At 38.1% G+C, this 25,589-nt stretch overlaps 1 protein-coding gene across 1 annotated transcript; it reads left to right on the forward strand.

Moving 5' to 3' along the window:
- Window positions 1-2,933: 2,933 nt before the first annotated feature.
- On the forward strand, window positions 2,934-5,792 carry LOC129753277 (uncharacterized). The gene has a single exon (XM_055749076.1). The coding sequence runs from the start codon at window positions 2,934-2,936 to the stop codon at window positions 5,790-5,792; it is 2,859 nt and encodes a 952-aa protein (XP_055605051.1).
- Window positions 5,793-25,589: the final 19,797 nt, after the last annotated feature.

A 25,589-nucleotide genomic window follows, 5' to 3' on the forward strand; every position in this document is an offset into this window, starting at 1 on the left:
TGGATTGTGGATTTAGATCATACGTCACTACAACGAACTACTGGTAGCATTTCCATAGGAGAGGGTCAGGACATTGAGTCTGTTGATACAGATGAGGCTTCTATGCAAAATCCGAGTGCCTCTAAATTCCCAATGGTAGACATACAACCCTTTCTACGCCTGCTAAAGGATGTGGAATCTAGCGAACAAAGAACTGGAGCCTATCCGAAGCCTTCACAGCCAGAATTCGAGAAGTGGCGGCTGGAAACCGAAAACCTTCGTCGTGTACAGAGTTTACAACAACAACATGCCCAGGAAAACGATATTCGACGAAAGCGAGAAATTGAATTGATGAATCAGCTGAAGTTGGTTGAACAACAACATCGTGCGGATGTGGAGAAAATGCAGGAAAAGGAGGCGGAATATCGTAGACAAATACGACGTCAGGAAGAGGAACGTATCGAGTATCGTAAACAAGCTGAGAAAGCATTGGAAGAGCGTGATCGTGAATTGAGTCGATTGCGTTTTGTTGAACAGGAACTTATGAGTCGGCTGGATCAACTTTCTCAGCAGTATAAAAATTTATCGTCGGAAATAAACAACGGACCCACACAGTTACAGAACTGTAAGGCAGCGGCAGGTAACAGTACCCTCCCCCAAAATGTTGGACCATCGGTAAGTGAAAATTTTATACAACGCACTCCCTCTGAAAACCACTATGCACCGATCGATGCACATCTAAGTACACCCATCGGGGGAAGAAGCCCTTGTTTCGATATCCCACAATTTGCACCACCCACGTTGCCTCATCAACTGCCCTGTCCCCCCGCTCCGGTTGCTTCAATCGCAAATCCATCGTTCGAATCAAATCAGCATAGTGATAATCTTTCTGGACCAACACCGCAGCAGTTAGCTGCCCGTCATGTCGGGAAAAAAGACCTTCCTGTGTTCAGCGGAGACCCCGTGGATTGGCCACTCTTTTATAGCAGCTATCAGCACTCCACACAGTTATGCGGTTTTTCGAATTCTGAAAATCTTCTTCGCCTACAACAGAGTCTGAGAGGCAATGCTAAAGAAGCCGTGAGCAGTTTCCTGTTGCACCCTTCGACGGTTCCTGAAGTGATAGAGACGCTTAGAACTTTATTTGGCCGACCAGAACAGATCGTACATCACATGGTCAATAAGGTACGCAGTACTCCAGCCCCGAAAGAACATCGATTAGATATGTTGCTGAACTTTGGATTAGTTGTACAAAACATGTGTAGCCATCTCAAAGCCGTAGGTTTGGAAAACCATTTGTCTGATCCTACATTGCTTAAAGAACTTGTCGACAAATTACCACCTACAGCCCAATTCAACTGGGCTATGTATCAGACACAGTTCTCCCACGTGAATCTTAATGATTTTTCCAAATACATGCAACACGTAACCACCGCTACTAGTCGCTTAGTAATGAACGGCGGAATAAGCAATACAACATCGAAAAGCAAAGGAAAGGAATTTGTTCACACGCACGCTGAAATAGTCGATGACTCTGAACAACCCGAATCGAGTCAGACAGAACAGCTGAACTATGTTGGAGTGAAAACATGCGTCGCGTGTCAGAAGTCCGCTCACCCATTGGAGAAATGTTTCAAGTTCCAAAGTATGAATATAGATGACCGTTGGAAGCTAGTTAAACAAAATAATAAGCTTTGTAGACGTTGTCTTGTTGCCCATAGTAGATGGCCGTGCAAAGGAGAAGTTTGTGGGATAAATGAATGCTCAAAGAAACACCATCGCTTATTACATTTCGAACCACAAGTAATGCAGCATGCCACCGTGTCTATACATCGTGAGGTTACATCATCCATTCTTTTCCGCCTACTACCTGTAACGCTTTTTGGTAGCAAAGGCCATGTACAAACCTTTGCATTTTTGGACGACGGATCTTCTGTCACGATGTTAGAGGAATCTTTAGCAAACGAACTAGGTGGCGACGGAATTACAACATCGCTCTGCCTCCAGTGGACTGGGGGAGTGAACAAAAACATCTCTAATACTCGAATTATGGAATTTGAGATCGCAGGAACTAGTGAGACTAGGCGTCATAAATTATCCGAAGTATATACTGTTGAAAGTCTCGATCTGCCTGAACAAAGTCTGTATTTCAACAGCATGTCACAGGAGTATCCACATCTACAAGGTTTGCCCGTAAAAAGTTATGAATGCGCAGTGCCGAGACTACTTATCGGACTGAGCAATGCTCATTTGCTTATGACATTGAAGGCTAGAGAAGGCAGACAGGGTCAGCCAGTTGCTACCAAAACACGGATTGGGTGGTCAATTTTCGGTCGAGTGCCAGGGAAAGCGATTACATTGCCACATCGCCAGTTACACATTTGTGCTACGAAAGCCAATGATAGTTTGCACGAATTTGTGAAAAACTTCTTTTCGATTGAAAGTCTGGGTATACGAGCTGCACCAGAATTGCAGACGCTAGAAGACCAACGAGCCTGTAAAATACTATCAGAAACAACAAGACGTACACCAAGTGGCCGTTTTGAAGTTAGTTTGTTGTGGAAATATAATTACATTGAATTTCCAGATAGTCGCCCCATGGCTGAGAAACGCTGGAATTGTTTGGAGAGACGATTAACGAAAAATCCCACTCTGTATGACAAGATCCGTCAACAAATTGTAGATTATCAACTTAAAGGCTATGCGCATAAAGCCACCCAAGCTGAATTCGAACGCTTTGATCTTCGCCGTACGTGGTTTTTACCCATGGGAGTAGTGCTAAACCCAAAAAAGCCTGAGAAGGTTCGTCTGATATATGGGACGCAGCTGCTAAGGTCGACGGTGTATCATTAAATAGTATGCTCATGAAAGGTCCCGATCTTCTTACTTCACTTTTGTCCATACTTTTTCGTTATCGAGAGCGCGAAGTAGCCATTGCAGCGGATATAAAGGAGATGTTTCACCAAATATTGGTGCGGCCTGAAGATCGTAGTGCGCAGTTGTTTCTATGGCGAGATTCGCCGGACAAACCATTGGAAACCATGGTGATGGATGTGGCCATATTTGGCGCAACGTGCTCGCCTGCGCATGCACAGTTTGTAAAAAATTTGAATGCGTCAGAACATCAACATGATTATCCCAGAGCAGTTGATGCTATCACCCGATGGCATTATGTAGACGACTACATACAGTGTGTTGACACTATCGAGGAAGCGGTGGAATTAGCCCTGCAGGTGACTGAAGTCCACTCCAGGGGGAAATTCGAAATTGTTAATTGGATATCAAATCGAAACGAAGTTCTGGAACAAATCGGCGCCAACAATCCAAGAGCTGTAAAGAATATGCATTTTGGTGAAGATTCAGAAGGTCAACGATTATTAGGAATGATTTGGCAACCGTCCTCCGATGTATTCTCCTTTCCCGTGCAATTTTGCAAGGAGATTGCAGATTTAGTTAATTGTAAAACCATTCCAACGAAAAGGCAATTATTAAAATTGGTTATGAGTTTGTATGACCCTTTGGGACTGATTTCCGTATTTACGATTCATGGAAAAATAATCATTCAGGAGGTGTGGCGAGAGAGAATTGACTGGGACGAACAAATACCTACAGAGATTTTCACTAAATGGAAACAGTGGCTGAGCGCATTGCCAGATATAGAAAGCTTGAAAATTAAACGATGCTACTTTCCTGGGTATTCGAAAAACACGTATGACCACGTTCAACTGCACATATTCGTCGATGCGAGTGAGCAAGCGTATGCAGCAGTAGCTTATTTGCGAGTCGTAGAAGGTAATCAAATTCGATGCGCTCTGGTATCTTCGAAAACAAAGGTTGCACCTCTGAAGATTTTGTCTATTCCACGTCTGGAGCTGCTTGCGGCCTTGATAGGAGCCCGGCTAAGGAAGGTTATAGAGGAAGAACACACCATCACCATCCATGAAGTTTTTTTTTGGAGTGACTCGACGACAGTACTGTCATGGATACGATCGGACATGCGTCGCTATAATCGGTTTGTAGCTCATCGAATAAATGAGATACTAGAATTGTCCAAAATTGAAGAATGGAGATGGGTTCCCACACGCCTCAATGTCGCTGATGAAGCTACGAAGTGGGGACGAGGTCCTTCATTTGACGCAGAGAGTCGTTGGTATAAGGCACCAGAATTTCTATACGAACTGGATGAAAACGAATGGCCAAGAGATCGCACTATTCACGCTGAATGTAGTAAGGAAGAATTACGCATCGAAAGTGTTCATACTCATGTGGCACGTGTTCCAATCATCGACGTCAACCGCTTTTCCAAATGGGAACGCATTCTACGAAAAACAGGCTACGTTCATTATTTTGAAGATTGTTATATGAAGACATTTCTGGGGAAGCAGATCGACACCATTGGTATGGGAAGCGATCACTTGAAAAGAGCAGAACGTACATTGTGGAGAATTGCGCAAAATGATTCCTTTTCGAAAGAAGCAGATGTACTCCGATATAATAAAACGGCGAGCGTTTTGAATAAGAGAAAGATTTCAAAATCTAGCCCCATAGCTTCCATGGGCCCAACTATCGACGAGTTTGGGGTGATTCGAGTAGATGGTAGAATGCAGGCCGCGGATTGGATGCAACACGATGCCAAGTACCCGATTATCCTACCAAGAGATCATCGCATTACACACCTTATACTGGACTGGTATCATCGACATTATGGGCACGCGAATGATGAAACTGTCGTCAACGAACTGAGACAACGGTTCAGAATACCTAGACTACGAGTTGAATTAAAAAAAGCCAAAAAGGCCTGCCAGTGGTGCAAGGTCTACAAAGTATTACCTGTGGCTCCAAAAATGGGTCCGCTTCCACGCGTACGACTTACACCCCTGGTACGTCCGTTTACCTTTACTGGGATTGACTACTTTGGTCCATACCAAATTAAAATAGGAAGAAAAGCGGTCAAAAGATGGGTAGTGTTATTCACCTGTTTGACTTTAAGAGCCATTCACCTAGAAGTTGTTGCATCCATGTCATCCGACTCATGCAAAAAAGCTATCCGTAGATTTGTAGCACGTAGAGGGGCCCCTGAAGAGGTTTACACAGACAATGGGACCAATTTCCTTGGAGTGAGCCGTGAGCTACAAATGGAATTGAAGGCGATTAACAATGATTTGGGAAGTACGTTCACCGACACTAGAACTCAATGGTTTTTCATACCACCTGCGGCACCTCACATGGGTGGATGCTGGGAACGGATGGTGAGATCCGTTAAAACAGCGTTGAAATCGTTGCCATCTGTGGATAAATTTGATGAAGAATCCTTTCATACAGTTCTAATTGAAGCTGAACACATGATTAATTCAAGACCGTTAACATTTATACCGCTTAAGTCGGAGAATGAAGAATCGTTAACTCCCAATCATTTTTTGATGTTGGGGTCTCAAGGAGTATGCCAGGGTGTTAAAATGGCTGACGTAAAGGGCAAAGTTCTAAGGTGTAGCTGGGACCTGATTCAGAGTGTATTACAAAATTTCTGGCAGCGGTGGGTGGTTGGTTATTTACCAACTATTACCAGACGAACAAAGTGGTTTGAGGATGTTCGTCCGATCGATATTGGAGATTTAGTCGTAATAGCTGATGAGGGTGCGAGAAACCGATGGATCCGGGGTCGAGTGATAAAGGTGTATCCTGGAAAAGACGGAGTATCTCGAATGGCTGATGTGCAGAGCAACGGGCGAGTTCTAAGTCGTCCGTGTACGAAACTTGCGCTTTTGGATGTAAGCAGTGAACATGACGCCGAACGAGATGTTCTATCGACATGAGGGGGAGGATGTTGCGCGCTACGAAGTCCCTCGGACGAACCACATACAGATTTCGAATGACTGCTGGTTGACAGATTGGAAGAGGCGTCGCGACGCTGATTAGTAAGACATAAGTGTCAAGAAACATTTTGTAATTGTAATCAACACGTTTATATCACGTTTATATCACTGTTGAGTAAGATTTATAATTCTCTTTTCTAAATATTTGCTTATAATATCTGTATAGTTCTAGCTTACTTTGCATTTATTTCTCTGGTACGATCTGTTCGTGATAGTAAAAGTAGAAGGAGACTAAATTGTAAGTCTGATCATATGAATTATTAACACAAATCATGAACAATAAACGTTTTGCAGCTTGAGCTGGATTTACCAAAAATTGGATATATTCTTGCTGGAGAACTCTGGACCACCTTCGCGAACAGGTAGATTGCTAAATATCTGCCAGATTTACAAAACAGGGTCTTTCGGGTGCGGTAGGATGGCGGAACTGAGGTGATGACAGGGGATTTTTTGCGGGGTGTTGCTACGGCCCTGAGATGGTGAAATTAGGGGGAACATCAAACCCATCTTGTGACAGATTAGCTTTGACAGTTTGATAGTTAGACAGATGAGAAGAGAAAGGAGAAAAGAAAAAGTTGGAAAGTCGGAAAAAATTGAAAAACGTGTTTGATAGATTGGTTGGTGAAAATTATAGTTCTGCCTGAAATTGTATTCTCTCGTTCCGAAGTGCAGCATTTTCTTAGCTGAGTAATGAGTTTGATGCTATTCTAGCAAGGTTCCGATCAGTAGTTTGATTAACCGTAAGTTGTAATATTATTCTCCAAATATCAAATACGATTTGCTAATTGAAGAAATGTGTCCCGATTAGGTCGAATTCACTGCCGTGAATTGTCGTTCCCGGATAAATATTGTATTTGCGAAATATCTTGCTTTATATTCTCCATCAGATAGTAAGTAACCTTCTTTGTTATAAAAACGCCAGAAAGTAACTTTATCGTAACTTAACAGGAATCCGATTCCGGAACTGATTGTAGGATCTTCGGCAAACTCGTTTTGATCGAAGTAGAAGACTTATTTGTAAGAAATCTGGTCTCATATTTATTAACAACATTGTAAATTAACAAAAGAATAAATTTTCTAGTTGAGTCACGTCAAAAACGGACTACAAAAATTCTACACGGGGGGTGCGATGATTTCACAGTATGGTGTCCAAAAATTGCATAATGTCACATTAACATTTACATCAACATTTATTATCATGTTTCATCTGACTGAATAGTCTACATGATAGATTAATTCTAAGTTTAACGGGAACATTACAAATATAAATCACTAAAATGTATAGTTTTCTATCGAGACAATATGGTTTCTAAATTGTGGCAGATTTCTTATTCTAGATCTAAAACAGTTAAAGGGTGATACGGTAGATACGCGGGTAGATCGGTGAAATCGTTTATTTAAAAAATCAAATTAAATTTCTTTTTCGAGTTTAATTAGTATAAAATTCAGGAAAAATATTCACTTAGACTTCCGCTTTTCCAAACCCGAATTGTCGGGCCATACGCTTAACCCCTGCCATCAGATTTTGTACAGCCACCTTGTCCACCTTCTTCGCCACAGAAAGCCAGTTTTCCTTGAACTGCTGCTCGTCCTTAGCAGTTTTTTTGGTCTTCTTTAGGTTCCGATTGACAATAGCCCAGTATTTCTCAATTGAGCGGAGCTCTGGCGTGTTGGGAGGGTTCTTGTCCTTGGGAACCACCTGCACGTTGTTAGCGGCGTACCACCCCATGGCCTTTTTACCGTAATGGCAAGATACCAAATGCGGCCAAAACAGTACGGAACAACCGTGTTTCTTCAGGAAAGGCAGCAGACGTTTATTCAAACACTCTTTCACGTAAATTTCTTGGTTGACAGGCCTGTAAGCTTTGACAATGCTGCTTTTCAAGCCACAGATACAGATGGCTTGCCAAACCAGATATTTCTTCGCGAACTTTGACAGATTCATGTGCTTGAAAATATCTGCTACCTTTCCCCTTCCTTTTGCCGTATAAAGCTCCTGTCCTAGAAGCTGCTTGTAGTCGGCTTTGACGTAGGTTTCGTCGTCCATTACCACGCAGTCAAACTTCGTCAGCATCGTCGTGAACAGCCTCCGGGATCGCGCTTTGGCCGTCGTATTTTGTTTATCAGCGCGATTTGGAGCCACTACCTTCTTGTAAGTCGATAGTCCGGCTCGTTTTTTGACTCGATGCACAGTTGTAGACGATACACCCGGCATCTCGGAGAGAGAGGTTAGGGTTTCGCTTGAAACTACCGGCAACTCTCTTTGTCGCCTTAGCGGCTTCCGGTTTTCGATTTCCCCCCTATTCAGACTTCCTGGATGTCGACAAACCTTCCCCAAACACTTTAATAACATTTGTAACGGTTGATTTGGCAACTTTTAGCGATTTTTCAAGCTTTGCGTGCGAGTAGCTCGGATTTGCGCGATGCAAGAGCAAAATTCTGGTACGCTGCTCTTCTTCCTTGGACGGCATTTTGACAACTGAAGAGTGAATTCCAAAATCAAAATAGGAGCAACATTCTACACACACACACACCTTCAAAATGAGGGGTGTTCAGGTTTTTGAAATGCTAAATTGAAAAATATACGTCAAGTTGATATTGACCACATTTTGACTGTATCACCCTTTATATATAATAATGGAGGCATTTTCTTTGTAACACCATCACTTATAAACGGACAATCGGAATTAAGTGAAATTTGTTATCCGAGGGTTTTCGGGTCAGAGATGGTTTGCATAATAGTTTCACGAATCTCACTTCTTCTGGACTCCCATACAAAATTAACTAGAAATGGGAAACAGCTCGAACAACTTGAAGAAGATTTTCATGAAAACTGATTCACGAGCACGAAGAAGTTAAAAGTGTTTAGATTAAGTAAACATTTTGTAACGTTTAATTAAGTAATAGGTAAAACGAAGTTTACCGGGTTAGCTAGTTTCCAAATAAAATCCATCCAAACATTAGTTTTAACGCATACAGCTAGTACAATTTTTTGTATTTGTTATAAATTTTTACCTCTCTCATAACTTTTTTTAATCGTTTTTACTGCCGCAAATAGCTATTAACATTTTGGTAGCGCATCATTTAGTTCTGAATTAGCCAATGAGGTTTAATTCTGTATTGCAAATTGCATTGGAAAAAAATTAAAAAAAATCACCAGAGATGACTGAAAGTTCAAAAAAAATTATCTTTGGATTTTTAAAATTCTATGATTCTTGCAGTACATTACATGCAAACAAACCTTAAAACTAACTTTAACCCCTGAAATGATATTGGGTGTTGTTCAATTTTACCATTTTTGGCTGCTCATTAAAAAGTTGTTTAACCTTAGAATGAAAAAAAATCGCATGAAAATAGCTTTGCATAACCAATGAACTTGTTGATTTATTTAACTTCGATAAAAACATTTCTTGAAATTTGTGAAAACTCTAGCCAGCAAAACCCGCATTTTTAAATTGTTTTCATTGAATTCAGATTTTTTATTTTTAAATAATCATAACATTTTTTATTAAATACTTAGCTTCTTTTCATGTTTCCAAAAAAAGAAGCTTAAAAATAGGCAAAACCAATAACTTAAGACAAAGTTCATTTCAAGCTTATTTTAAGTTTCTAGATGATTGAATACGCAAGAATTTCTTCTTCCATACAAATTTCCATACTAAATTGAAACGCGTTATACTGATCTAGGAACAACCAAATCATTTCAAATTTTAAACTAACGTTTGGTGACCAAAAACCTAAAGACATCGAAAAAATATATGAGAGCAGAAAGTCATTTTTTGCAGTGGTCTAGAACAGCACCCTTATACCTATACATTTGTACAAAAAAATTAAAAATTTACTCAGCTTACCAAATCTGGCCAAAACATTACGGGATGGTTTTGGTTTTTTGGTATAGTTTCGACGTCATTGTCTCATTTGTAACGAAAACTTTCGTTTTTTTGCAACAGCTTCAAATGCCCTGCCAAATCATAAATTTTTGTGCCAATTCGACAGCAAAAAAACAAATTTAAATTTGGCTGGAACATTCCCCCAAGCCGTTGCCAAGTAAAATTTTTGACCTGTGATATACCCGAAATCAGCCTTGACATAGTTTTCATCGTTTATCAGAAGACACCCGTCCAACTTGGTCAGCACCTGGTTGTATAGCTTCCGAGCATGGATTTTGGCCCCACTATTCTGTTTTATGGTCCGATTTGGCTGTTTGCTAGCTCGATACAACTTGATTCCTTCCCGGAGTCGAATTCTCCTCACGGGTCCGGCAGCACTGAATTTTTTGGCCAAATCACGGTCCGACAGATTCTTCTTAATTGTCTTCAAAGTCTTACCACGCAGATTCCGGTTGACTGTTCCACTCCGACGATTGGCTTAAGGCTTCCAAATCGTCGTCAATGTTTCCTCATACCGTTTGATAACGCGTCATATGGTATTTCTGATCAACTTCAGCTGTTTAGCTAGCCTAGCCAAACAACTGTGCTAAACTTTTCCCTTCTTTCGGCTTCCATGTTGATTGTTTACAAAGTACAGTCGATTTGCAGAATGTCAAAAATACATACGTGAAGCTGATAAAATTCCCAGCAGGTGGGCGCCAAGAACTTCCAAATCTGTCAGGTGCTGGCGCCACATTATGAGCAAAATTTTGTTCCAATTCTAAATGAAGCACGCTTTAGATGTTCCATCAACCTTGAAACTTTTGATATACAAGCGGTATATTTATCTGTGAACATTAAGTTTTCAGAAGCCATTGAAGTTGAAAAGTTGACGGTACTGCATTAAAAATCGAAATCAAGTTTGGGTAGGGCTAGGTGGGGTAATTATGAACAAAATTTCTTCATTTGGCACACTTACAGCCACCATATGTTTATTTCTTAACATAAATTCTGAAAAGCTGCCAACAATGATTGTTTCCGTGCTCTTCATCATTCTGTAGAGCAACTTTTTTTTTTGGTCGCAACCCACGTCCTTGAGACGTCTGTTCATAATTACCCCGTCTGTTCATATTTACCACCCTGTCTAGGGGGTAATTATGAACACGGATTACGAACTTGGTATAAAATTTTTGAAAAGTAATAGTAGTTATACGTTACATTTACTCATAGTAAGCAGTGTATGGTGATTTTTTACTTAAAAAATTATGTTCATAATTACCCCGAGACTTGTCCAATATGATTTATATGATGTCAGAAAATCTCAATTCAACACCAAGTATTGATAATAATAAGCAGTGTTAAGAATAAGGGTTGTTTTATAAAAACTCAATTCATGTGTAAAACTTGTAAAATAAACAAATGTAATCGAAAAGAATATATCAAGCAACAGACAAAGTAACTTAGTGTTCTTTTTTATTGATTTTTCTATCTTCTGTTTCAGGAGTTCAATTTCTTTGTTGCATCTTTTACGTTTTGGTTGGTTTTTTCCGTTTCTTTATGTCTTTTCAGAACATTTTTAATTGATAGGACCTCTCCATTCGTGTGAAATTTTAGGCGAGTTAAGCTACTCGATATTTTTTACATCCGTTAAAAGGTTCTGCGCAGTAAACATCAAGTCTTCACCTAGATGTCGTGAGCTAGGCTTTTCAGCCTTCATAAAATTGAAACCTATACATATACAGAAAATTTGAAATTCTATTAAGATGGTTGTTTCACAAAAACACTGATTGAAATCTTCTTGAATCAGTGAACAGTCATTTTTTGCTAGGCTTGTCAGTTATATATGATCGACTGTTTTGAAAAATATTTACACTAATACATTTTTTAATCACATCTACGAAATTTCACATTAGTAGCTCTATTCTCTAAAAATAATTGAATTACTGCAGAAGTTTTCCTCACTAAACTGAAAGAGAAAATCTTCAGTCAAAAAATATTCATTTTCTAAAAAAATCTAATGTTCTGAATAGCAGCAAGTTGTCCAAACATACAGGAAAATTGACCTTTTTGATCTTTGCTTTGTGGACTAATTCATCTATTATATTTATCAAAAATTTTCATACATTTGACTGTTGACCACAGAGATTTTAAGTTCATAATAATGTTAAATTTAACGCGGTTATGAATTAAAGCTCGAGCAGCAAACCTTTTGCAAACAAATGGTGATTTTTATTTTAAGTCAAATAAACATTTCTTTAAGTTTAATTTATAACCTTTTTATTTATCAACACCAAAAAAACTGATTAGGAAGGACGTAAAACTTGTATTCGGTATTAAAAAACTATTCCTGGAATACACGTTTTCGGTTTTGGTATCACAGGTAAAACTATGCTTACGCACCACTCACTTAATCTAAGAAAACATTTGACTGCCTTTTTTCTATCCCCAAAGAGCAAGTTCTTATCGCTAATTTTTTAGACGGAATGAAGACTTTTACAAATGTGGTTACGAATTGAGCTTATTTTCAATTTCTGTTTTATGCACTTTTTTCACTTTTGAACTTTGATAAAATTGTGTTCAAATGTTATTTTTAAAGACTGACAAGAACTGACATAGCTTTTTATTTTTTAAACCGAATCTTATTTCAAAAAATCAATTTCTCAAAAATTCAAAACTTAACACTAAACACATTGAGGACCTTATTTAAATATTAAATATTTTGGGTCCAGTGGATTCTTTTGTGATATAGAATGCCGAGTATTGATGTTTCCCGACTAAGATTTCTTCGCGATCCTTAATGTGTTAAGATCTTACAGAAGGGGGGAGGGTTGGAGGTTTCTTACGAGAGGAGGAGGGGGAAAGAGGTCTGGAAATGCTTGGGTAATTAGTAAATGGCCCCCTAAGTTGATGAATAAAACATTTGACCATAAAAAGGCCAAAGAAATGTAAGGAAATGAATAATAACATGTGTTCATAATTACCCCATAGGACGAAAACTATGGGGTAAATATGAACACTCATCTGTGAATCAGTGGGAATAAAAAATTTCAATTTTTTTTCAAAATCCAGACAAAGCATCCTAAACTGGATGTAAAACAGGAGATAACAACATTCCAGCTGGATTTCCTGTGATCAGATATTCAAAACATTGAACATTGTCTAAAACGATTTCCGTTTCACGGGGTAATGGTTTTTTAAAACATCTGAAATGATATCATTAGGATTTGAAAACAGATCGGAAACAGCTTATAGCTATTAATTGGATGTTAAACTATCACTTTTGGAACTTTTTGTATTCATTCATCCCCCACAGCAGCGCGTATGGCACTTGTTCGGAATTACCCCGTGTTCATAATTACCCCACTTGACCCAATATTCAGAGTCTACTTACTATAGGCCAGCCTGATCCCTACGATACAGAGCCATATGCATGTGACATCTGAAAAAAAAAGTTCAATCTAATTGTAGTGAACAAATTACTGAAGTCAATGAAATTTCAATATCAATTCTAATTTGAATGAATCACCAACAATTATCCAAAACTGAATTCTTAAAACTCTTTTCCTTAATTCAATTTTATGTACGGGTGTTTTATCCCCTTCTCACCATTCAACACAGTTTAGTGCTCAAAATGGTTTAAGAATACAAATTTGTTTGATCCATCCATTCTTGCCTGCAGCCGGCATCAGCTCTGAAGCCACGCCTTAACCCCCAAATGAGACAGACGCTCGCCAGATTTCGAGAATCATTCATTCCAGCAGCTTCCCAGTAGAAAGTTGGGTGCGGGTCGTCTGGAGGGCGCGGTGCGGTTGCACGAACTTTGACCAAAGTACGACATTCGACACTAGTTAATTGAATTTTAATTAAATTTCAGTTTGTTTGCACTCCTGCAGTCCGAAACATTGCAATTTTCATTCTGAGCTGAAGCTGAAGCTGGAGGGATTGAGGCTGTTGGCGGTAGACGATGTTTCTGGGGAAGGAGGAGCTGTGATAGGATCAATTCTGGGACACAAATGGGCGGTCGAATATCACAGCATTTCTGTCCCGTCGCTCGGAGATTAAGTACAATCTCTTGACTGGTAGCAGCAATGCAATAGTTAAGAAGACACGACGTTGTCGCCGACGCTTTTGTAATGTAAATGCTGCCACGCTGTATAATTGTAAATATCGCCCTTGTCAAGATAGCGTCCGATGTAAAATGGTTGGTTATTTTGCACAAGTTCATACTGGCAGCCAGCGCAGCTATGCCAAAGACGTTAAGACGACGGACGGTGACTAGTTATTCGCTTTTCGCCATGGCGGACTTCATTAATTAGCGTCATAGACTAACAAGATTGCTTTAGTTTCTGTACTTTACATGACAGCAGAACAAGTCCTACTACTAGCTGTCGAATAGTGTGAATCATTGGAACCTCAGATCAAGGGATTGAGAAAAGTTTCTAAGAGAGAAAAATTTAATCACCAGGAATTTATGTTCTCTACTGGGTTTTTGTACCTAATATGTGTTGCTTTGAAATAATATTTAGCTTTTGATCTTATGAAAACCAGTAAGAAAAAAATCGAATAGCGAGTTTAATGAGCCGCTAAATTTTTAGTAAACTAGTAGAAATAACAAGAAAGTTCCGCTTCTAAGTTTTGCTAACTGATGACCTTTAAACTTTTTAAGGCCATACATCAAACATTTGATTAACACTTAAAAGCTCAAAGTTCAAAAAATTTGGCCTTTCAAATTTAAAAAAAGTACTTTTCAATTTATCGAGCCGAATTTCACCAAATAACTTTTGCTTTTTGTTTCGATTAAATTTTTCGATGGCGGAAAAGACAGAAATAGGACATATGAGCTATTTTTGTTGTAAGTTCTTTACTTCATGAATTGAACCGGATTTTTTAAATGAATGAAAATTGAATGCTCAATTTTTTCTTCATTTCATTTGGTCTTTTTTTTAATCAAAACCATCTCGACCTTATCATGGACAATGAGCGAAAATGACCCTAATGTAAGTGGCCCTACTCTGAAATGGCATGTCCTTCTTTTCGACTCTTCCGACCCTTGACGAAACATGTCTTGTCAGTTACATTTAGCTATAGATACTTTACTTGAAAACATAATGTATTGTAAATATAAAATAAGGAACGGATCTTGTATCTTATACATTATTCGTTTCAATAACTTTTCCTTGTTGCACTTTCTCAAGAATGGCAATGCAAAACCACCAGACGCGTGGGACGCGCTACGTAGATGACATCCTTGCCGTTGTTAAGGAACGTTATCTCCCACAGACCCTAGAGCTCAGCACAATTCCATTAAATTGACAGTAGATAAAGAATCAGACGGAAAACTTCCCTTTCTCGATCTTCTGATTTCAAGAAAAGAGGACAACAGCATTAAATTTGGAATTTATCGAAAACCAACCTCAACAGACCGATATATCACAGTTGATTCGAACCGTTTTGGGTCACAAAAACTAGCCGCGTTTCATTCCATGGCCCATCGGCTAAACAATATACCCATGGAAAAAGATGAGTTTGAAGAAGAAAAATTAAAAATTTTCGAAGCAGGTGCCCTTAACGGATACGACAACGATTTTGTACAAAAAATCCTACAAAAACACGCTCGAAAGAAAATTCGAAGAGATGAAACTACTGTAAGACCAGAGAAGGAAAAATCCCAAAGGGTTAGTTTGCCGTTCTACCCCAGGCTAACCAATAATGGAATTAACAAGGTCCTTTCTCAACATGGTTTAAAAACAGCATACAAAAGTGGGAACACTCTTAAGGATCGGTTGGTTTCGCTAAAAGATAAGATTCCAGACGGCGATGGAAGATCAGGTATTTATGAAATACCATGCAAAAATTGCCCGGCCATTTACATACATTGGCCAAAGACGGCGCAGGTTAAAAGATCGACTAAAAGAACATAGGAACGCAATAGAAAACCTAAAAATCAACGAATCTAGTGTAGCTTCCCACGCAACACAACTAGATCACGCCATAGATTGGGAAAAAGTGAGGTACAAGAAATGCGTTAGAAAAACCTCACACTTAAACGCATGGGAGTCAATGTTCATTAGCACGGCCGAAAACCGCTAATGAACGAAGACGAGGCGCCGATTACGTCGTCACTCTTCTCCCTTATTAAAAGGAAATTCTTATAAATTTGACCATCCTTTCGACAAATATTACGACATAGTAGGATGCTGCAAGTGTGTTTAATTTCTTCGAGCCCGAAACCGGTCAACATAAAAGGTAATTTTTAATCCTTTTTTCGTTTTGTAAGAACGTTAAGTGTCGGGTCCTGTAATACGTCGTCGTACATGGCGGTCGAACCATCCATAATTAACTGTATCGAAAAATGTAGTGCCTCCTCTATTGGGTACTACTTCTTCAATACAGTTAATTGATGCGGGACAAAGAATTTAGTATGTGGTCAAGCTTCTATTTCAAATGCTCTTCGCTCTTTTCACCACCTTAGAATTTTCTTCTGATCTTCTATCCGTCTTTCATTTCAACTCTATAATCCTCGCCGATAAAGTCGCAAATTAATTTAAATAAACAAATTCACGGTGATTTCTCCTCTTAAAATTTCTCAAGCCCTGGGGTCTAAAAAGCCTTGTTCCGATTAAAAACTCATCTGTGATTTTTTTTGAAGAATTTTTAAGTATCGTTAACATGAGTGAATTTGAACTTTCAGGTTTTTATGAGAAAAATCAATATTTTGTAGGTACTGAAAAATCAACACTATTTTTGTTTCTTCTATGGAACCCAGCCTGCTAATGGTTTTTGTACCAATGTAGAAATTCTCTAAATGAACTATTTTCGAAAGTGATGGAAAGTATTAGAGAAACATGAAGCATAAAAGAAAGAAAGAACATAAGCCGTAAACAATATGAATTTTTCGAAAAAGATACAACGGCCCACCGGCAGGACTTGAACCCGAAATCTCCGCTTCAGTACAACGGCGCGTTAGCCAATTTCACCACGGTGAACGTGATGGAATCGACCGACACGAGCGTACACGTCGAGCTCCACCGATCAACAGCTCTAAAACTTTCTATCGAAACACCATGTACATGTATCGCGCATGTGATCTTTCCCACTATGGATCTCTCTTGTTTCTCTATCAAAGCGAGCGAGCACATAATCGATCGGTCGATTCCATCACGTTCACCGTGGTGAAATTGGCTAACGCGCCGTTTTACTGAAGCGGAGATTGCGGGTTCAAGTCCTGTCGGTGAGGCGTTGTATCTTTTTCGAAAAAAATCATAATATTTACGACTTTTGTTCTTTCTTTCTTTGATACCTCATGTTTCTCTAATACTTTCTATTACCTTCGAAAATTGAATATTTTCAGGTACAAAGATGTACCAAGCGATTTCATATCATTAGTATTGATTTCTAAATGAAGTTTTCCACTAAACAACTTTGTTGACGACTGTGACCTCGTATCTTATTAGGAAAAAAAAATTCATTTATTGTTTAACAAGGGTTTGTCTTTTGGCATTGAAATACAATAAATTCAATTGACATCACTGGTTGGTGCCCAGCGAAGTATTGCATGAAATGTAGTCAAGTAGTCAATACCTCGCTAGGCATCCAGCAGTGATGTCAATTCAATTTATTGTTTTTCAATGCCAAAAGACATACCTCTATTCAACAGCTAATAACTGTTTTTCCTAATTAGATACGATGTCACAGTCTTCAACAAAGTTATTCAGCGGAAAATTTCCTTTGAAAAATTTATAAATTGGCACAAAAACCAATGAAGAGCTCGGTTCCACAGAACAACCAAGAATGATTTTGATTTTTCAGTTACAAAATATTCAATTTCCCCATTCAAACCTAAAAGTTTGAATTTAATTTTAATTTAAAGGTACATGAGCCTAAATGTCACTTAAAAATTCTACAAAAAATCATGGATAAGGTTTAAACCAAAACGAAGTTTATAGATCCCAGGATTTGAAACATTCAAAAATGACCTCAAATCGATTCAATCTAATTCCATAGGTGATAAACAAGATCTGACAAATGATTTGAATTCATGACTCCAAAGTCCTAACAAAATGAGTTACTAAATCAACGTGCCAAAAATGCTATTAACTTGTGTTTGTTTTTGTTTTTGAGTAAAAAATGTTTTGTTCGGCGAAATTACTATGCGGACGCTAGTTGTAATAGAAGTTATGATGAAATTATCATGACCATAGTTTTTTCGGCCCGAAAAATTGCGAGATGTCGAAAATCACCAGGTGTATATTAAATGCAATAATGTATCATACGTACTTTTACTAAATCAATGCAATACTGCGAGGTTGATAATACTTAAACGAAGAAACAGTAAAATCAGCATGACAACGGTTTTGAAATAGCCACACCATTTTTTCGTGTAGTTTCGATGACATGTTGGATTAATTAGTTTTGAGCACACTCGGACGTTGATTTCTGACGAACGAAAAACCATGAACTAAGAAAACTGATTTTGGAATAAATAAATCGCCCATTTTTTTAAATTGGGATTCGGTTTTCCATTCGTAGGTGTTTACGTTTAAGAGATGAAACGCTAAAAAAATTAAAATTTCAATATTATTATTCAAAAGATAAACTCATATTAATTTTTGTCTTCATTATCGAACGGGTTTGTGCATGTTATTGTAAAAATTATTATTCAATATACAATTTTTTCAAGTCTACAAAAGGTTTGACAAATAAATAAGTATTGGTTTGAAGTTCCTTCAAATAAACCTTAAAATTCATACAATTTGCTGAAAGAGAATAGTAATATAACTAGGTGAAAAAGTCTTCTGTATCTAACTTTTTCTCATCAGCAGCATAAATAAGTCACCATCTTCGAGACAGTTGATGAAAGATTTATTACCTTTCATATGAACATCTCAGATATATAATCTCTGGATCTCTGAAAACCTTGGATCGTAAAAATCAGAACTGTGAAGAAAAACTTATTGGGGATCATAATTCTGCGTTTCCTATTTTAAAAATGTCAAGTTTTAAATTCTACGCACAATATAAAAAGGTTAATTAAGTTGACCTTAACCTATGTAAATTATTTAATTTCTTATATTTTTTTTATATTTTAAACTTCTTAAGTTTTTTTTTAATTTAAGAAAAAAAATTACCTTCTTTATGTGACGTAGAAAAACGGTTTAAAACCTGTATCAAAAATCTATGCACTGATAAAATCTATGGATCACGTATTGAATCAAATGATAACTTAATGATACATAACTTATTTAAATTAAAAATCAACTCAACACAGTTCTGGACACGTCTAAAATTTTCCATCGGAACACATTTCTCGAAACGTCAAAGTCAAAATGATCATAAAAACGATTAAAAGTTTTTAAGATTCCGACAAAATCGCTGTTGGCCTCAGTTGTTCAGGCGAATGGGAACGTAAAGCTGCAAATGCTGGTTTCTTAATCCTCGGGGTCGTACACTGAGAGGGACAGCCTCTAGCAGCGTGGTAGAGTCTGGGAGGTTTCAAGAAGCTTTGTCAACAACAAAGTTCGTGTGAGTCTTGAACTCCAGCCGATGATCGTTGATAACTCACAGGTCATTAATGTGGTTCACTCGGGTGATGGTTTCGTCTTCAAGGATGTACTCCGCATGAAGCGTGTGCCGCTTACGGGAAAATTATATAACCGAGCATTTGTTGCGGTTCAACGGCAGACAGTAAATGTCGCACCAGTGAGCAAATACGGAAAGTTGCTGCTGTAAAAAGTCGCTGTCTTCTTGGTTGTTCATAACGTGAAAAAGTTTCAGGTCATCAGCATAAGCGAGTTTTGTGTCGTCAAGAAGCGAGAGTGCGTCATTGAAGTAGATCACGAAAATTATCGGTCGTAAATGGCTTCCTTGGGGCACTCCGGTGAGGGCAGGGAATTAAAAAAGGATTAACCAGTTCGAACGGATAACTTCCGTCCCATTAGATAACTCCGGAACCAGTCCAGTAGAGATTCGCAGAATCCTAAGCGTCCGAGCTTTGCGATAGTGATATCATGGTTCACTTTGTCGAACCCAGCAGAGAGATCAGTGTAAATGGCTTCAGTTTGGATCTTCTTGGCGAAGCATGAACGAAAAATGTGAAGCGCAGTTAGGTGGTAGTCGTGGATCGTTTAGGCATGAACCATGCTGGTCGTTGGAAATGTGAGGCTTGCAAAACGAGAAAACAGGATCCATAACGACCAGTTCAAAGAGTTGGGATATCGCGCATAGAGCTGATATCCCACGGTTGTTGCTAACATCTCTCTTGTCCCCTTTTTTGTGGACAGGAAACATATGCGCTTCCTTCTACAGTGGGGGAAAAATAGCGTTGTCCAGCGTTGATTGAACAATATGTGTGTGGGAGTCAGCAAAAGTGGCATAAAACGCTTCAAAAAAGTTGCTAGTATACTGTCCGGGCCAGTAGAGGTAGAATTTTTCAACTTTGCTGTCACTTTCGAGATAGCTGCATCTTCAATTAGAAAACCATTCAAAGATGAACCTAGAGGTAAAATATTCCGGACAGCCCTGGCTAGTTGCTCTGAAGGAATGCCCCCAGTTGTAAAGACGCTTGAGAATTTCCCGGCGAAGAGCTCACAAATTTCGGGGTCGGAATCAGCTGTGTTGTTGTCCAGAACAAGGTTGTGAAATCTCATAAGATTGAGATTTTTTTGAGTTTGGGGGGGAAACTTCCTGAATCTCAGTGTGATGTTAGGTAATCTCATCGTAAGCATCACAAACGGTTCTTGTCTTGAATTTCGAAGCCTTCTCAGCCTGAGAGTCACAAGCTGAAAAACTACTTTTTTGAAGGCAGAGATGCCATGGAATAATGTTTGTGCAAACTCTTGAACAATGAAATAGTGAAACAAGTTTTCCAGTTCAGAAAAGGCTGAACATACCACAACTTTTTAAACTGTCAGTTATACCTGATGAATGTTAAAGGCCAGTTATACATTTTTAAAAGAAAATTATAGAGAACATACTGTTAAAAGTTCAGTTTAATTAGGTTAATGATAAGAATTTGTTCATTTTATTTCTGTCTTAAGCAAGGTTGCGAAACCTCATTAGATTGAGATTTTATCGAGTGAGGTTTTTCCTTTTTAAATCTCAGGGTAAAACGTTAACGTTGATTGTGAATGAAAGTTTTCATTTTAAAACATCTTTCTGAAGAATGTATTATGATGACTTGTAAGAATTTGACTATAATATATCTGTCTTAGGTTAATGAAAGTTTTACAGGATGAGCAAAAGGTGTTTATGACCACACTTAGCATTGAAATATGTTGATAAGTCTCGCTCGTATTCAGACGATTAAAGACATGCACGTTATATAGTTTCCCACAGTAATGTACTTTTAAATCTGTTTAAAACGTTGATGCAAAGTTTTTGCAATCATGGACAAAGAATCGCAAAAATTGAAATGCTCAAGCTCAAAATTCTTTAAAAAAACCTCCAATGACTTAATGTGCTTGCCAGAAAAAACATCTCAAATCTCATGGACATTACAAGAAAATAGAAAAAAAAATATCAAAATCTGAATAGCAACCTATTTGATTGTTATAAATATTAACACATTTGGTACCGCAAAGACAACTAAGCTGGGAAACACCTAAATTCAGAATTGAAATTTTCAAGATCCGCTGGGCCTTACAAATTTAGTATCTTTGAAATACCGAAAGTGTTATGTAAATTTTGCAGAAAAAAGTTTGATGATTTTATTTAGAGCATTCGAGCTATGCTTTGCTTCTACTTGTAGCGGCAGCCTAAAAAACGAAGTTGAAATTCTTAGGTAGCTATGCAGAGTTTAAATATAAATGAAGAAAATAGTTTCTTAATCTTCCAAAAAAATTATTGAGTTAGGAAACAGATTCATCGCATTTAAAAATAATAAAAGATTATAACCAACGAAAAAACCATTCCAATTAAAACGCATGGCATCCCAGCTTATGCATCCGACTGGAATCGACCACATGTGAAAAGCATTTATCAACCAAAAAAAATGTTATGAAGAAATATCAACATTTTCCCTTTCAAATGAAATCGGCGGTTTTAGGCTTCTATCCTAAAACCAAAATGAAGAATATGATTCATACCAGCCTATCTAATGTCCGATAAATTCACTCGTTCTATAGAGCGCTTCTAGAAGATTGAATATAAAAATAGATCAAATAGTTTTCAACTACCATTTAAAGTTATTGTGAAATCGCTTCTTTTGTTAATCTACTTTACTACTAATTTCTTGATTATGATCTTATGAGCTTCTTAGACACATGCATCAAAAATGAATTGTTCTTCAATAATCATAACCGGATTTTTAAAAACGATTTTTGTGTACGTTTAAAACTGCCGTTTAAAAAAAATTCGTGAAACCCTTGGAAAAAACATTGTTTAATTTGATATGATTTGATATAAATTAATCATTTACGGCTTAGTAGATCATTTTGAAGTGGATCTTTTTCAGTCTCTAAGTGATATTCCTGTCAAAAATTCTGCAGAAAACTGCACCCCCAATGAGTATTTTGGAAAATAGAAGGGATGTCAAGGACCAAGGACGTTTAAAAAAAGATCGTTTGAAAAAAGAATTGAAAGAAGTTGACAAATGACAGCTTATCACGGCACCATGGCCTCTATCATAAAATTTCTCATTTAGTAGATATAAAAAAGGAGGTTTGAATTCTGATTGTATAGATGCATATTTTATAGAATACATGATCTTCATTAATATTTCCAAATTTAGATATCCTACACTCGTACACAATATGGTCTGAAGAAGAGACCTTATGAGATTTGATGAATGTGATCGTAATACAGTTCATCATATGTTACTCTTTCGTATGTTAACAGCCGAGAAAATATAAAAAAATACTCCAAATAACCTGAGTTTTGATCGTTTCTTTTTGTTCAAATCTCAGCCCTTGAGAGTTAAATCAAATGTCGATTTTTCTTTTAATGTATTCTATGTTTAGCGTACCAAGCATATTTTATTGATTTCAAATAGCCAAAAAATCGATTTGAAATGTTGCTTTTAATCCCGTATTATGTTTTTGCTTTTAATCTTTAAAACCAACATAGCGCTAACGGCTAAATATTATAATTTTTTAATTTAAGTTGTCTTGACTATGAAATTATGTTATAAATTGTTAAGTACCAAAGCGCCGTATTTGCACATAATATTATGAAACTTTTTCACAAATTTTATAAGGTAATTTGTTGTGTACACAGACACTTTTTTGAAACATAGGTCCGACGAGCTTCAACACTTTCGTTATTAAAAAGTTTCAATAAACTTTAATCATTAAAACGCTTTCGTATTTTTTAATATCGAAGCGTTTGGAGTCGTTCAACTTGGCGTGCCGCCAGTGTGAAAAGCTTATCACATTGTATGATACATTAAAATATTCCATAGATTCGTTACAAATTAAATTATCGTCAAAAAATAGTAGGGAAAAAAGTGGGGAATATAGCTGAAGATTCATCTAACGGGGTTCTGGATTTGTGATTTTTTTCTAGATGTGATGCTCAGCGAATTTCGTTTGACATCGAAAGCTTTGAGCGTCACAACGAAATTAATTATGCTACTGAATTGATACTCATTACAGTGAGTATCAATTTCAAATGATTATCTGAAATCTTGCAACTCTGATCCAGAAACATGTGGGACGAAAGCCCTGTTTCTTTCCGCTCATTGTTTACGTGCTTCCACAAATTCTTGGGATTGGTCTTGAAGTTCCGCTGTAGCCGATTAAGATAATTCCGGAAGCAGCGCTTACTGGTCTTTTTATATCCCGAGTTCAGTTTGTGGTATTCGTTCTGAGCGTAGAGCGACTTGTGCTAGTTACAGTTTCGAAGGGCAATGAGATCGAGCTCGACTTTCCATTCGATGGGTTCCAGAACGCGCAAGATAGCTTCAAAATCCATATTCTTCCAAGGCATCTAAGTAGACGCTGCAGGATGCCGTGAAAGAGGAACGCACAGGATCTGGAAACAGACAGCCGATTTGTGAAAAGCACCATTTCAAGCCAGGCATGTTGAAGTCGTCGATTACGAGGATGTCATCTCCAGGAGATCAAATGGAACTAACTTTAGAGAGGCAACGCGAAAAAAGATTCGGATTGCTAATTATAACGTGATCGAAGTTATAATTAGCAATCTTCTATAGAAGAAAAATACTAAAAACTACTTAAACTTTACCCTGAAATTATTGCTTCTCTGATGGCTGCAAGGAGTATTCAACTTTCTACTAAATTCAGTTCAAAAGAACGCCGAGCTCAAAATCACGACAGCTTTGCATAATTAAGCTTAAAACACAATCGCATGGAGTTGATAGTAACTGAACAAATCAGGGTTAATTCCGCGTTGATTTTTCTCTCATAATTCCCCCATCATAAAAAAAAAACTTCTGCTGGGCATATAAAAGGCAATCTAATTAAAGTTAAAGAGCGTTCAACTAAAACTAAAATAACTTTGGACAAGTCGGAAGCTAAGCGATACGGAACAACACTTCAGCACCGAATTCCCCACCCTCCCCAATAGAGGAGGTAAACTTTCTTCTGAACTAGGAGCAATTCAACAGCAATGTTACAAAGCTGCCCCCATATAGAAACGGACGAATGAACGGCGGGGTCTCCCTGGGACCGTTCATTTGGTACTTTTCTGGCTCATATAACTACATTATTTCTGAACCCTCCCCAATCCAACTGGCTGGCTGGCTGGCTTGTTGGCTGCTGGTTTTGCCCGGAAGGGGGTCTTTTTCATTTCGGTCGGTTGCAGTAAGTAATAATTAAGCAGCAGCGCTAGGAATTTCGCCCCGATTTGTGGCTCTCAGAAAACCCAACCAGAAATCCCGCGGTTCGGTTTGCGGACTAGTTACTGCTGCAAAACTCAGTTAACTCAAGCTGCGTTCAGTGGCAAAGACTAGCATAACCTTGTTTCGCCACACCTGACACGGAATCAAGCTAAAGCCGCGGTTTTCCCGTCCTCCTGTAAGGCATTAAACATTTAAGCGGAAAGACTTTTCCGAGTAATTTGATATGATAATATTGTTTCAAGTTGTTTCGAAAGCAACTACTCGAAGCTTTATTGGAAAGCTTTGAGAAATTATTTGAATGAAGCAATAAATTTACAAAATCTTCTTTCGTTGGAAATTTGTGAAAAGTAGTTGGTCTTGGATCTGGATGGAATTTTATGAATAATGGAATTTTATGAATAATGAAAAACAAAAATTAATCTAAAATTATTGATTTCCGAAATCAGCAAAATGACATGTATTTAGCTTAACTGTTTCTGAATAATCACAAATAGAATATATTCAGAAATTTTTAAGAAGTAGATCAAGGTTGTCGAAATCATACTGTACGATGATGACGCATGCAACTCAACGATCGTACCACAACTGAACCCGAATCAAAAGACCAACCTCGACAGTGCCCAGGAGATCATTTAGCGTAGTTGAGTTCAATTGTTCCATGATATTCTCACACGACAAACAAAATATCCACCGCTGATGAGTGCGATAGCGTTCGAGTACAACAGCTTTGGCACCCAACACCCAACGCGGGAAAAACTACAAGCGCTTTGGGGTGAAACAAAGCAATTGATCCAGACCATGATCTCCCTCCAACCTATCGGTCTATTGTTTCGTCACCCATTCTCAGCGAGTGCATCATCATCCATCATCAGAGTATCATCACCGATAAGGACGGGTGATAATGACGGCGAAGATTCTCTGATAAGGAAAACATCGCGGATGGAACTCCGGAGAGTTAACAATTCGCGGTAGCAGTATCGAGTCGGCGGTATTCGGCAGTTGGACTCGGATCTCCGGTGCATGTCGTTGCACGAAGAAGGCAATCGGCCACTCCAGTTTTATACTAATTTA

Source organism: Uranotaenia lowii, chromosome 3, assembly GCF_029784155.1.
Source record: "Uranotaenia lowii strain MFRU-FL chromosome 3, ASM2978415v1, whole genome shotgun sequence".
NCBI classification, from domain to species: Eukaryota; Metazoa; Arthropoda; class Insecta; order Diptera; family Culicidae; genus Uranotaenia; species Uranotaenia lowii.

Coding starts and splice junctions, on each gene's coding strand:
- LOC129753277 (XM_055749076.1), top strand. CDS start 2,934: ATGTTTCACCAAATATTGGTGCGGCCTGAAGATCGTAGTGCGCAGTTG.